Source organism: Sinocyclocheilus grahami, unplaced genomic scaffold (genome assembly GCF_001515645.1).
Source record: "Sinocyclocheilus grahami isolate Dianchi unplaced genomic scaffold, SAMN03320097.WGS_v1.1 scaffold675.1, whole genome shotgun sequence".
In the NCBI taxonomy this organism is placed as follows: domain Eukaryota; kingdom Metazoa; phylum Chordata; class Actinopteri; order Cypriniformes; family Cyprinidae; genus Sinocyclocheilus; species Sinocyclocheilus grahami.
In genome coordinates, this window is record NW_015505854.1 from 707,182 (window position 1) to 719,392 (window position 12,211).

Here is a 12,211-nt window from a genome sequence, read left to right on the forward strand (position 1 = left end):
CACACACTCTCACAAACACACACTCTCACAAACACACACACACACACACACACACACACACATACTCACACACACACACACACACACTCATACTCACACACACACAATGATAGAAAGGAAGGTTTGTGGTCACAGCACCTGTATCTCGGCGTCTGGTTGATTGCATGATGATTAAAATAACCTTCCTTATGCAGAGCAGTTTCTGCTGGGGAGATGTACAGCCGTTCAGCTGACTCAACTCCCACTTAGCACGAGGAATATTTATACTACAAGAGAGAGAAGTGACAAATGATCACTAAATCATTTCATACTCTTGCAGAGTCTCTATATTCTTTTCAAAACGCTTGTTTAAAATAACAGACACTTTGTAAAGTAATGCCAGATATTTTTCTGTTATTTTGCATGTCTCGGTGATATTCTGGACTCAGGTCCTTCCCACGGTGTTAGTCTACAGCTCTCGAATAACTCAAAAATACCGAACAATAGTAGTAGTGGTTTGGCTTAGCAAACTCTAATGAAACACACCTAGCGATAGAACGGCTCACCTGAATTCTGACTTCACACCAAGCTCTTTCTGCTGCAGATCCTGTAAGGACCGTGTTGTTTTGTTGAATGCTGCATCCTGTCAAGACAAACAGTACATTAATAAAGGGAAATAATGCATCACTGCAGTGATCACCAACTTTTACTACAGCCATACAGAGCACATTATGTTAAAAACACACATTGAGGTGAAAATTAGGTAATTAATGGTAAACCAGTACCCGACTTGCTTCAAGAGTCCCCACATAACTAAAGAGTAGATCATGGATGCCATGATGGATGTACATCTGAAAATGGAAGAAAGAAATTATAAAAAAAAAAAAATTGGGCAAAGTTATACGTTTAAAAAACAATGCATTTTTTAACTGACCTCCACTGCTTGTTTGAGTAGAGTCATCTGTATCTCCTGTCTCACCAAAATCTTCTGAAATTGAGACATTTTACATTATAAGCTTCAGGAAAGAATCAGTTTTTTAAAGTATTGAAGTTCATAAAACAGCTTACCAGACGAGAGTCCCTCAACAGCAACTGAAGACATTTTGTGTAAAGAGTATTTACAGAGTCCTGAAGGATTGGGGGAGAAGAATAAATCCATAATAAAATGACCTTAAATACAAAGTGTTACATACAGTGTGATTTTTCTTTCCTGGTTATAACTAGGGCTGCAACAACTAATTGATAACATCGATTATGAAAATCATAGACAACGATTCTCATTATCGATTAGTTGGGACTGCCCTCAGTGCACGTCCAACTTCAGCGTCAAATTACAGCACTGAATTACGCATTTCTATGGACAAAATGCATCTAAAAATAGTGGAGGAAACAGAATAAGATGCTGCGGGAGAGTTACGTGATCCAAGCTGCCCAAAACATGAGAATTCTTTATTTTAAATTTAAGCTAATGCATTAGCGTGATGGATTTGGCAGATGCGTGTGCGTCCTCAGCACAAAAACTTTTAGTTTACGGTCATATCCTTATGTATAAATGTCACAAATTCACGCGAGCATTTCCATTTTTGCATAAAGGTCCATCCTGAGAGTCTGTGTTAAGTTTTAATCTTTACTGAATGAGCAGCGTGGCATGCACGCACGTCAGACAGACGGAAAACAGAGACAATTAATAATCAGCGCAAAAACATTTATTGTGCTGAAATATCTGTTGTTGAAAATTAAATTAAGGTTTAAAGGTCAACATGCACTGCGAGTATTTTATGAGAGTAGGAACTGAGAAGAATAAATCCATAATAAAATGACCTTAAATACAAAGTGTTACATACAGTGTGATTTTTCTTTCCTGGTTATAACTAGGGCTGCAACAACTAATTGATAACATCGATTATGAAAATCATAGACAACGATTCTCATTATCGATTAGTTGGGACTGCCCTCAGTGCACGTCCAACTTCAGCGTCAAATTACAGCACTGAATTACGCATTTCTATGGACAAAATGCATCTAAAAATAGTGGAGGAAACAGAATAAGATGCTGCGGGAGAGTTACGTGATCCAAGCTGCCCAAAACATGAGAATTCTTTATTTTAAATTTAAGCTAATGCATTAGCGTGATGGATTTGGCAGATGCGTGTGCGTCCTCAGCACAAAAACTTTTAGTTTACGGTCATATCCTTATGTATAAATGTCACAAATTCACGCGAGCATTTCCATTTTTGCATAAAGGTCCATCCTGAGAGTCTGTGTTAAGTTTTAATCTTTACTGAATGAGCGGCGTGGCATGCACGCACGTCAGACAGACGGAAAACAGAGACAATTAATAATCAGCGCAAAAACATTTATTGTGCTGAAATATCTGTTGTTGAAAATTAAATTAAGGTTTAAAGGTCAACATGCATTGCGAGTATTTTATGAGAGTAGGAACTTTAAGGGGATAACAGCGTGTAATTGTCTGAATATCAATATCAGACGCTTCATAACCTCCTTACACAGGATAAAGAAATAACAGTAAGATGTGACTGTGAACATTACTCTTACCTATTGGTTACAACTGAGTTTGTGATTTTATTAGTCTTTATCATCTTTATTATTTAATTTTTAATGCAGAGATTTAAACTATATTAACTACATACAATGCTTAAATGTATTAAAACAAATAAGGTTTTTAACAAATTATGGTTTGTGCCACTGCTGCTCTAAACTAACAGTAATGGTGATTACCAAAATCATTTTTTAGCTTTCTATATGGGTTAGTCCTCCAATATGCGTAAGCTCTTTAGTAACAGTAGTAGGCTATTTCTAATGCTATAATATAATTATTGCTGATATCTATGAAAGAAAGGCAGAGAGCTTTATAGTGTTTTTTTCAGATACCCAATTAGTCAAAAAGTACATAAACAATGGCAGCAAGAATGCAAGCTGTTATGAAGGGCATAGGAGGCCTTTTTTATGTGAATAAATACTATTTAGTTGTTTAAGTTTATTTTATTTTTTGACAGATTCCTAAAAAGTGTTTTCTCTTTATTATCTAATAAATTGTTAAGCACTGTATGTTTTCATAGCATTCAGTTGGCACGTTTGTTTGAGGGACATTGGGCAGAATGTGGAATAGTGTGTTTTTGTCAACAAAAAAAAAATATATATTTGTTTAATCCGATTAATCGGAAAAATTATCGACCAACTAATCGATTACCAAAATAATCGTTAGTTGCAGCCCTAGTTATAACTGTTATTATAGTTATACAATAAACTGTATCTGGCTTTTAATTCAACGTAAACTGGGCAGCATCAAGCCCTGTATTACCTAAATAAACTGATCAAATCAAAATCTAATCAGGAGCTTGTGAATCGCACTTGAATAGAGTTTAAAAAGCTGTATCAATATCCAGCCTATTTACCCCATCCAAACCATTTCATAATTTTGGTAATAAGACGGTCTCAAAAAATCTAGGTTGGCACGTTTGTTTGAGGGACATTGGGCAGAATGTGGAATAGTGTCTTTTTGTCAACAACAAAAAAATATATATATTTGTTTAATCCGATTAATCGAAAAAATTATCGACCAACTAATCGATTAACAAAATAATCGTTAGTTGCAGCCCTAGTTATAACTGTTATTATAGTTATACAATAAACTGTATCTGGCTTTTAATTCAACGTAAACTGGGCAGCATCAAGCCCTGTATTACCTAAATAAACTGATCAAATCAAAATCTAATCAGGAGCTTGTGAATCGCACTTGAATAGAGTTTAAAAAGCTGTATCAATATCCAGCCTATTTACCCCATCCAAACCATTTCATAATTTTGGTAATAAGACGGTCTCAAAAAATCTAGAAAATTCCCATTATGATGGGTTTCAAATAATGATTGCAATGAGACTTAACTTCTCATATTAAACATGATGGCGGCGCGCAAAGACGCAGCGGCTGAGAGCTCTCTGAAGTGGAACTATATTCTGTTGTTACTTTTGATCTTTAGGTTTCTTTTAGGACTAATTCATATATTTTTTAGGAATATTTATTTATTTATATGTATGTTTTTTTTATAAGTGTGAATGTATAGATGTTATAGTTGCATTTCCATGAGAGATATGGAATTTCGTTGTATGCCACATGCAATGGCAATAAAGGTATTCAATTCAATTCAATTAATGAATAATCTATGTCATCAGGCTCTGATTAGCACTAATGTGGATAAAAACAAGAAACTTTGTAATGTAAAGAGTGTGGCTCACTATTTGATGTCGAAGGCCCTTCCACTCTTGTTCCTTTAAGGAGTGACAAAAGGCGGCCACAAGCTTGTCCAGTTTTTCAGCATGACGGCCCAAGAATTCCCTCGCATCCTCGATATTCTTCAGACAGTACGGAGCAGAAACAGTACTTAAATCCTCTGCGAAAGCTGAAGAAAGAGAAACAGAATCAAAACGTTAGTCCAGCGAACAATACATTTACATTATTCAACCTCAACCTAACCAGGCATGTTGCAACAAGATGTCAATAAATCACTAAATCTTTTCATTGTTGATCTGAATTTTTGACTATCAAATCACCAGGGCTGTGGTCAGCGTCGAAGGGCCGCGTGATGCACAGTATGCTGTAGGCCTGCTCTTTCTCATTGTAGAATGTCTCCTCAAACAGGACGGGGACAGAGGTGGGATTGGGAAACCCTGCACCCAGCCGGACTTGGTTATTGTCTATAGACACTTCCTGGAAGATATGTCACACAAAACAGCTGTTCGGTTACAGACAGCATCCAGAAATTCCATTCTGATGATACATGTAGAACTATGCGGGATTTTACATACCTTTCCATCCAGCGTCTGGTAACCCTGTTCGGCAGGCTGAAGCACGTATCTGTCGAACTGAGATGCTGTAAAAGAGCCCGCTGGTAAACTTCCACAACACGGCACCAGAATCTAAAACAAACATCACACAATAAATAACAGCCTACATAACACAACCACAACCAGCCTAGGTAGCAAAAAATGGATGCATTAGTTCGCTCAAAAACTACAATTCTGTTAATCAAAGCACTTTCATATTAAAGGGTTAGTTCACCCCGGAATGAAAATTATGTCATTAATTACTCACGCCATTTCAAACCCGTAAGACCTTCGTCCATCTCTGGAACACAAATTAAGACATTTTTGATGAAATCCGAGAGCTTTCTGTCCCTGCATAGACAGCAATGCAACTGATATGTTCCCAGACCCAGAAACATAGTAAGGACATCGATAAAACAGTCAACGTGACATCAGTGCCTCAACTGTAATTTTACAGAGCTGCAAGAATACTTTTTGTGCGCAAACAAAACAAAAATAATTACTTTATTCAACAATCCTTCTCCTCCAAATCACTCCTTCCACCATTATCGAAAGTAGTTGCATTGTATGTACTGTTGAATATGAACTGTATGAATTGTTGAATAAAGACGTTATTTTTTTATGCACAAAAATTATTCTCGTAGTGTCATAAAATTATGATTGAACCATTGATGACAAATGGACTGTTTTATCGATGTCCTTACTACGTAACTTTTCAGTTGCGTTGCTGTCTATGGAGGGTCAGAAAGCTCTCGGATTTCATCAAACATATCTTAATTCATGTTAGAGGTCTGCGCGGGTCTATTTTTTCAGTCCCGCTCCCACAAGGTTATATTCCGCACCCACCCGCTGCCACTATATATTCACTCTTTGTTCACCCGCTGTCCGCTTAGAATAATTTTCTTCCCGACCCAACCGTTCCCGCTAAATTTAGATCTTGTTTGCAGAATCTCACATTTAAATTTCCGATACTGAAAGACAGACAGATAGGCTAACAAATAATAGTGTAGTCTGCACAAAATTGTATGTTATTTTATTCGTCTTGAATTTATATGAATTATCTTAAGACACAACATTCGTTTAATATTTTATGCAACACAGTAGGAAAAAAAAAATTTCTTTTTTTTTTTCGTCTTGTCAGGATACAATTTGTTTAACATTTACAACACAGTAGGAAAAAACTGTCGCAGAGAGTAAAAAAATTATGTAGGTTGTACAAAAATAGCCTATTAGCTAGGCTATTTTTATTCGTCTTGTCAAACTACTAAATTAGTTTGACAATTTTTCTGTTAACACAGTAGGAAAAGTGTCGCAGAGAAAAATAAATAAATATGACATCTGTCATTTAAAATTATAGGCCAAGCAAAATATAATCAAAACCGAGTTGACCGTCCTTCAAGGACAGCGCATCCACATTTTACTCCATCCTTATTCTGCTGTCACTCATCGATAACCTGCCTGTTCTGTCTGAGGGCTGCTCTTTATTTTTTAGCACAGGTACAGCCTGCTCTGAGCATCGTTATGCACATGCTGCACTCAGACCCCGCAAATAAAACGCGTGACGTTTAAAGCATGCGTGCAGCGCGTGCATAACAGTCCGAGTGCAGGCTGTATCGGTGGTCAATAAGAATAAAGCGCAGATATGCTGTTCTGAATGGACGTCGGGAACGGGATATTGTTAGACCGCCTGCTCCCTTTCAAATTACACCAGAGTTACCGACCGCTACCGCGTTTTAATCGGGAATTTAATCCCGCGGCGCAAAAAATCTGTTCGGTTCTCGCGGCTCCCGCGACCTCTGTGCAGACCTCTAATTCATTTTCCGAAGATAAACGAAGGTCTTACGGGTTTAGAACGACATGAGGGTGAGTAGTTAATGACAGAATTTTAGTTTTTTGATGAAATATCCCTTTAACGCAACTTCTTCTAAATTCCGCGTGCTAAGAAGGTCTTTGCATTTCACCATGCGAAGGTGTAACTGCACTCTTCCTTCCTTTAGGAGCTTTGAAGTACAGCTCCCTGGTCATGTGAACTTTTCTGGTGTGTTTCATCCTCTTTTTGATATATTGTTACTAAATGTTTCTTTTGAGTTCACAGAAGACAAAGCCATATGGATTTAGAACAACTAATATGGATGTAGGGGAGTAAATGATATCAAAATGTAATAGTGTTTTATCACTCTTTGATATAATGGCAACCAAAATGAGACTCCAATGTTCAATAAATAGTCATATTTGTTAATATTGATAGACCTTAGTCAGGGTAGTGCCATGTTTCATTTTTGTCAGGAATGAAAACAAGGCTGAGTACAGTGGGTTCAATGGATTGCATTGTTGTTTAACAATATTCCAATTGTTCAGCTGACATAACATTGTTCCAGAATACTTTCAGTAGACAAAAACTCCATGTGATCTAGGACCTTTATACAGTGAATGCAACTGGAAAAGACTAAAGTCTACTCCCCAGCCTCATTTTCATTCATGTAAAATCTACCCTGACTAAAGTCTATTCAATTCAAGTAATTTTGTTCTTTAGTCTAAATGGAAGCAATTTTATGGGTGTTAAGCAATGCTGAAACTTCAATTACACACAGTATTAAGGCCTTTTCACACTGAACGCAAAAATCGTAAAAACGTTTTTGAATCGAAACACCAGGCACGATCATTCATGGCACGAAAAAGTGATTATTTTCTTTGGTCCTGTGTTTGTCGATTTTTTCCCCATCGCTCTGCGATGAAACGGCCATCCAATCCAGATTTGAGTTAAGATCACGTTCCCGGAGTAGCTGCTGATGCACTAAAAGGTGAGAGTGGTGGCGCGGTTTCCAAAACTAGTGTAAACAAACACAGGAGATGCTGAGTTCTTGTTATCGTTGGTATTTGAGAACAGATTTATTCTCACATGTTCTTTATACAGAATAACATTTACTATTAATTCTCCACTGAACTGTGATCTGAAGAGCACCGTCCGTTTTATTCCACGAGTGTTATGAGTCAGAGCATGTTCACTCTAGACCTGTCAATCGTGTAATCATAACTCTTGCCTTTCCATACATTAAAATAAAAATAGGGAAACATTTCTCAACACATAAAATATGAAAGCAAATGATGGTCTGTATATGTTTTCATGCAGCTCATGGTATTTATAACAACAAAGGATGGTTATGACAAATGACAGGTAGCGTTCAGTCCATTATAAAACATACAAAGAGTGTGCATGCCTATTATAGAATCAAAATCCATTTTAGATCACAATCAGAAGTTATAATAAGCACTCGATGATGATTTAAAGTGGGGTTTGAGCAAAAGCATTAATAATTGCATACATTTTGAAATGTAGCTTGATGCTAATTGTACCTCTAATTATATTTTCTGATGAATTCTTGTAAACATTATGGACAGTTTGTGTTTCTGATGAAGAACCAAAAGTTACAGTGGGGAAAAAAAGTATTTAGTCAGCCACCAATTGTGCAAGTTCTCCCACTTAAAAAGATGAGAGAGGCCTGTAATTTTCATCATAGGTATACCTCAACTATGAGAGACAAAATGAGAAAAAAAAAATCCAGAAAATCACATTGTAGGATTTTTAAAGAATTTATTTGCAAATTATGGTGGAAAACAAGTATTTGGTCAATAACAAAATTTCATCTCAATACTTTGTTATATACACTTTGTTGGCAATGACAGAGGTCAAACATTTTCTGTAAGTCTTCACAAGGTTTTCACACACTGTTGCTGGTAATTTGGACCATTCCTCCATGCAGATCTACCGCTGATAAGCTACTACTAAATATTGTAGAAATTAATTTGCTGTAAAGTTACTTTGCAACTATTTGCTATGCAAATACACTTGAATATTGAGCAGTAAGCGATGTACAAGCCATATACGAGACAGGCTACATGAGGAAAAAAACGCATTGCTGGTTGGCGCCACCTAGCGCGCAGGAGTGAATTAGCAGAAGTCAATAAATCGTTTGTGCACCGTTCGTCGGCGATTCGCCTCGCGTTTTTGCACTGTATATAGCAGTTCGTTTTGGTCATTGGATTTAATTGGTTGAGCGGTGTTCCAAAAGGTGCTGATATTCAATCCAACATCACTGGGACTTTTCACCGTTTCACTCGACTTGTCAGTGTGTGGGATTTTTTTGGTGAACCTTTCTGCAGGTTAAATTGTTACACAAGTAGGTGGTGACAAGTGGCTATGTGGTTCACAAGAGATTCACTGAATTATTCACTCAACCAATTCACAATTAAAACTACTACTGTGTGTTGTGTGGGCAAACAATGGTTGATCCTGCTTTGGCTTTGTTCGGGTCTATTTTTATAGAGTGCTGGAGGATTGAATTCTAAACCCTGGAAATGAGCATCTTTGCATTTATGGTTCCATTAACCCGAAGTTAATGTTTTTTTTTTGTTCGCTTTTTTTGGTTAAGAGCCTGGAATTAAAGAAGCTCAACTGAACACAAGCTCAAAATAATGTTTTGTTCTAAAACATAAAATACACTACTTATACCTCACTTGTGAGCTTTCACATTTCTTGAGGGGGGAAAAAAACAGTTGAGATTGTTGGGGACATTACATTTTATCATGGCAAACAGGAAAACCCATCTACTCACTAGTGTGCTTTTACAGCCTTGTTGTGTTTATACTCACATGTCTGTATTCTAACTAACTTTCTAACTAGTAGATTTTGAATAAAGATTGAAAGAGTTGTCGGAAGCTTAGTGTGGTGACACAGAAGTTTGTTTATAGTTTAACTTGAGTTTTTAACTTCTGGCAATTGTATCTAGACTTCAAAACTAATAAAAGTTGAGTTTATTTGTAATAATATTATCTTGATGAAAAAAGTGTAAGAATCATATACTTCTGAGCACAGAGCATTTTTGCCTAAAAAATCAAAGGAAAATCCTATTGGCTTTTTGTCGAGGTATGCCATCACTGCAGAAATCCGTGGAGCAAAACTAAAAAAGTGACTTTAACTTGTAAAATGTATAAATGTAATTTGCTAAAAATTAACTGGTTTCATATTTTGAATTGATGCATAAAAACAATATCACACAAACAACTGTGCTGATATCCAGAACAACAGAACATGTTATATGGTGATATTTTAGCTAAAGTTTAAGCATTGATTTAAATTTTAGTTAAATCCGAGAGTTTGAGAATAAACCACAAGCATAATATTGTTATCAATACTTGGTTAACAGAACCTCTAACATAAAACAATCGGTTCATACACACAGAATCTTTTTCTGACCACATGTGAACAGACCACAGTCACATGAATGAATACATGACTAATTATGTTCCACAAATAAATCTGATTCTGTTCATCGTTTCAGTCGCCAACAAACAAACAACATTCACTTTTGCTCTGTCTGAAAGCTGTAAATGAGTATGAGTTTAAACAGTATTGCCATTAAAATATATAAAACTTAAAAACACCAGCATGAGAAATGTGGAAGTGAGAGACTCACAATGCCATGTAGTTCTGCCACCCTGCTGCACAGATCCGGTCTCAGTTTTTCCAGGGCCTGGTAAAAAGGGTTCTTCAGGATATTCTCATCATACACAGCCATATGTGTCCCGCACTCCAGTTCCTTAGAGAGACAGAGAGACAAGGTGGGGACAAAGAGAAACGCATTAAGCGAAAGAAAGAAAGACCTGAAAATATGGTGAAAAGGCATTTTAGACATGTCAAAGGATGTGGGGGTTGAACTAAAGTGGATTAGCATTACTAATTACTTACGTTTTCTCTCCTGATTGTATTTTGAACTTTAAAAAGCTGTTGTATTTTTCCCATTATAATCTCTTTTTTCAAATATTAAATGGTGTTTGTCAAAACAAGCATGACTTTGACTTTTTATGATCGTTCACACTTACGAATAGTGATCTGAACAGACCCCTATCCATAAGTATTAATGCCAAGATGAATATTCAGAACAAAAATGTGGCGCAATAAAAACGTTATAATAATTTAAAAGAACAGATATGCATGCGTCTGTTCAGACTAACACAACAATTGTTTTCTTTGTTTGTTTGTTATCACATCATAAAAAATGTAATTAAAAACAACTGCAAGATGTAAAGTCACAATTGCGAGGGAAAAATTCATATTTTTTCATTCAGTGGCGGTAACAGGCTTCCATAAATCTTTTTTCCATTGCACTGCTAAGCAAACAGGCCAACCAATAAGATTTACACTTTTAGTCACATGATCAGACCTGCTAGCGTTACATACACCTTGGTAATGACATAACGCTTCAAAAAACACCCTAGCGACCAGTCAGATGACACCAGCATTGTGCCAGTGAGTTTTTCAGAGACTCTTCAAAACACGTACAAAACAACGTACAGTAAACATAACCGTATCCACGTAAATAGAGGCAGAGAGACCATGAGGAGGCCAAGCACTCTACAATAAACTTTATTCAGACTGATGATGAGGAAGAAGACATTAACATTTAAAGCCATACATGTTTCTACCTCAGTTTGAAATTAGTCTTCATTTCAACGAAAACATGTTCGCTCACAGTTGTATTTTTGAGCTAGTCTTGGTTTAGCATCTCACTGCAGGAATTCCCCCACTATGTTCTGAGTGGGAAATAAATACAGTCTATTCTGCTCACTTCCTTAAAATGCATCTTGTGCAGTCTGACCAAAAATACTGTAGACTTACTATCACAAAACCTGTTAAGAACACTTCCGAGACATACCATACCCCCCCCCCCAAAAAAAAAACTTCAAGACCATGAAGAGCATTATTAACCTAGAACTATGAACTTTAAGTTTTAACCAAATAATAGGTAAAAACACACAACAGTTGCCAAAGAGTATACACCAACGTCTCACTCACATATTTACGGTGGTTAAAGAGAGTTTGTGACACCAGGAATAATTTCATCTTTAAACCCTTCAAATGACGGATAAGGAAGAGGAGAGCCATGAAGATGAAGAGGCTTAGGGTGTCCAGGCGAAGATTAAAGAATCACATGGTCGCTCTGAGAGGTCAAGGCCAAAAGTCTGATAATATTCAGGCCTCCACCCCTCATTCTGGGAATCATGGGAAGATTTCCCAGATGACTGTCTGCTGAAACCCTGAAGAATGCAAAATCCGCCATGTGATCTGCTCCTCCAGGCCATAACAAACTGGGCTGAGGGGGAACCACACTCCTGTGATCCTTGCAGGGAGTTCAGTCAACCATGTTTTCCGGTCAACTTTAAAGGGGTCATATGATGCTTTTTTAAAGATCATTATTTTGTGTATTTGGTGTAACAGAATATGTTGACATGCTTTAATGTTCAAAAAACACATTATTTTTCAAATACTGTACATTATTGTAGGTCCTCTATGCCCCGCCTCTCTCAAACGCTTCATTTTCTACAAAGTCCC

The 12,211-nt window shown here is 36.8% G+C and overlaps 1 protein-coding gene and 1 long non-coding RNA gene across 2 annotated transcripts in view; one reads left to right on the forward strand and one right to left on the reverse strand.

Annotated features, from left to right (window-relative positions):
• LOC107559143 (ankyrin repeat domain-containing protein 27-like) overlaps positions 1–12,211 on the reverse strand; it is a 45,614-nt gene that overhangs the window by 28,792 nt on the left and 4,611 nt on the right. The window contains exons 2-10 of the mRNA XM_016242878.1: positions 10,296–10,418; positions 4,804–4,914; positions 4,549–4,705; positions 4,234–4,397; positions 1,048–1,107; positions 914–967; positions 765–830; positions 546–622; positions 139–266 (exon numbers count right to left, since the gene is read on the reverse strand). Of these exons, the coding sequence (XP_016098364.1) occupies positions 139–266; positions 546–622; positions 765–830; positions 914–967; positions 1,048–1,107; positions 4,234–4,397; positions 4,549–4,705; positions 4,804–4,914; positions 10,296–10,397 (919 nt within the window). The 5' untranslated portion in view covers positions 10,398–10,418. The remainder of the gene's footprint in view (positions 1–138; positions 267–545; positions 623–764; positions 831–913; positions 968–1,047; positions 1,108–4,233; positions 4,398–4,548; positions 4,706–4,803; positions 4,915–10,295; positions 10,419–12,211) is intronic.
• Positions 3,032–3,506, forward strand: LOC107559156 (uncharacterized). The gene is made up of 2 exons (XR_001605570.1): positions 3,032–3,065; positions 3,449–3,506. It is a non-coding gene; the product is annotated as an uncharacterized lncRNA (long non-coding RNA).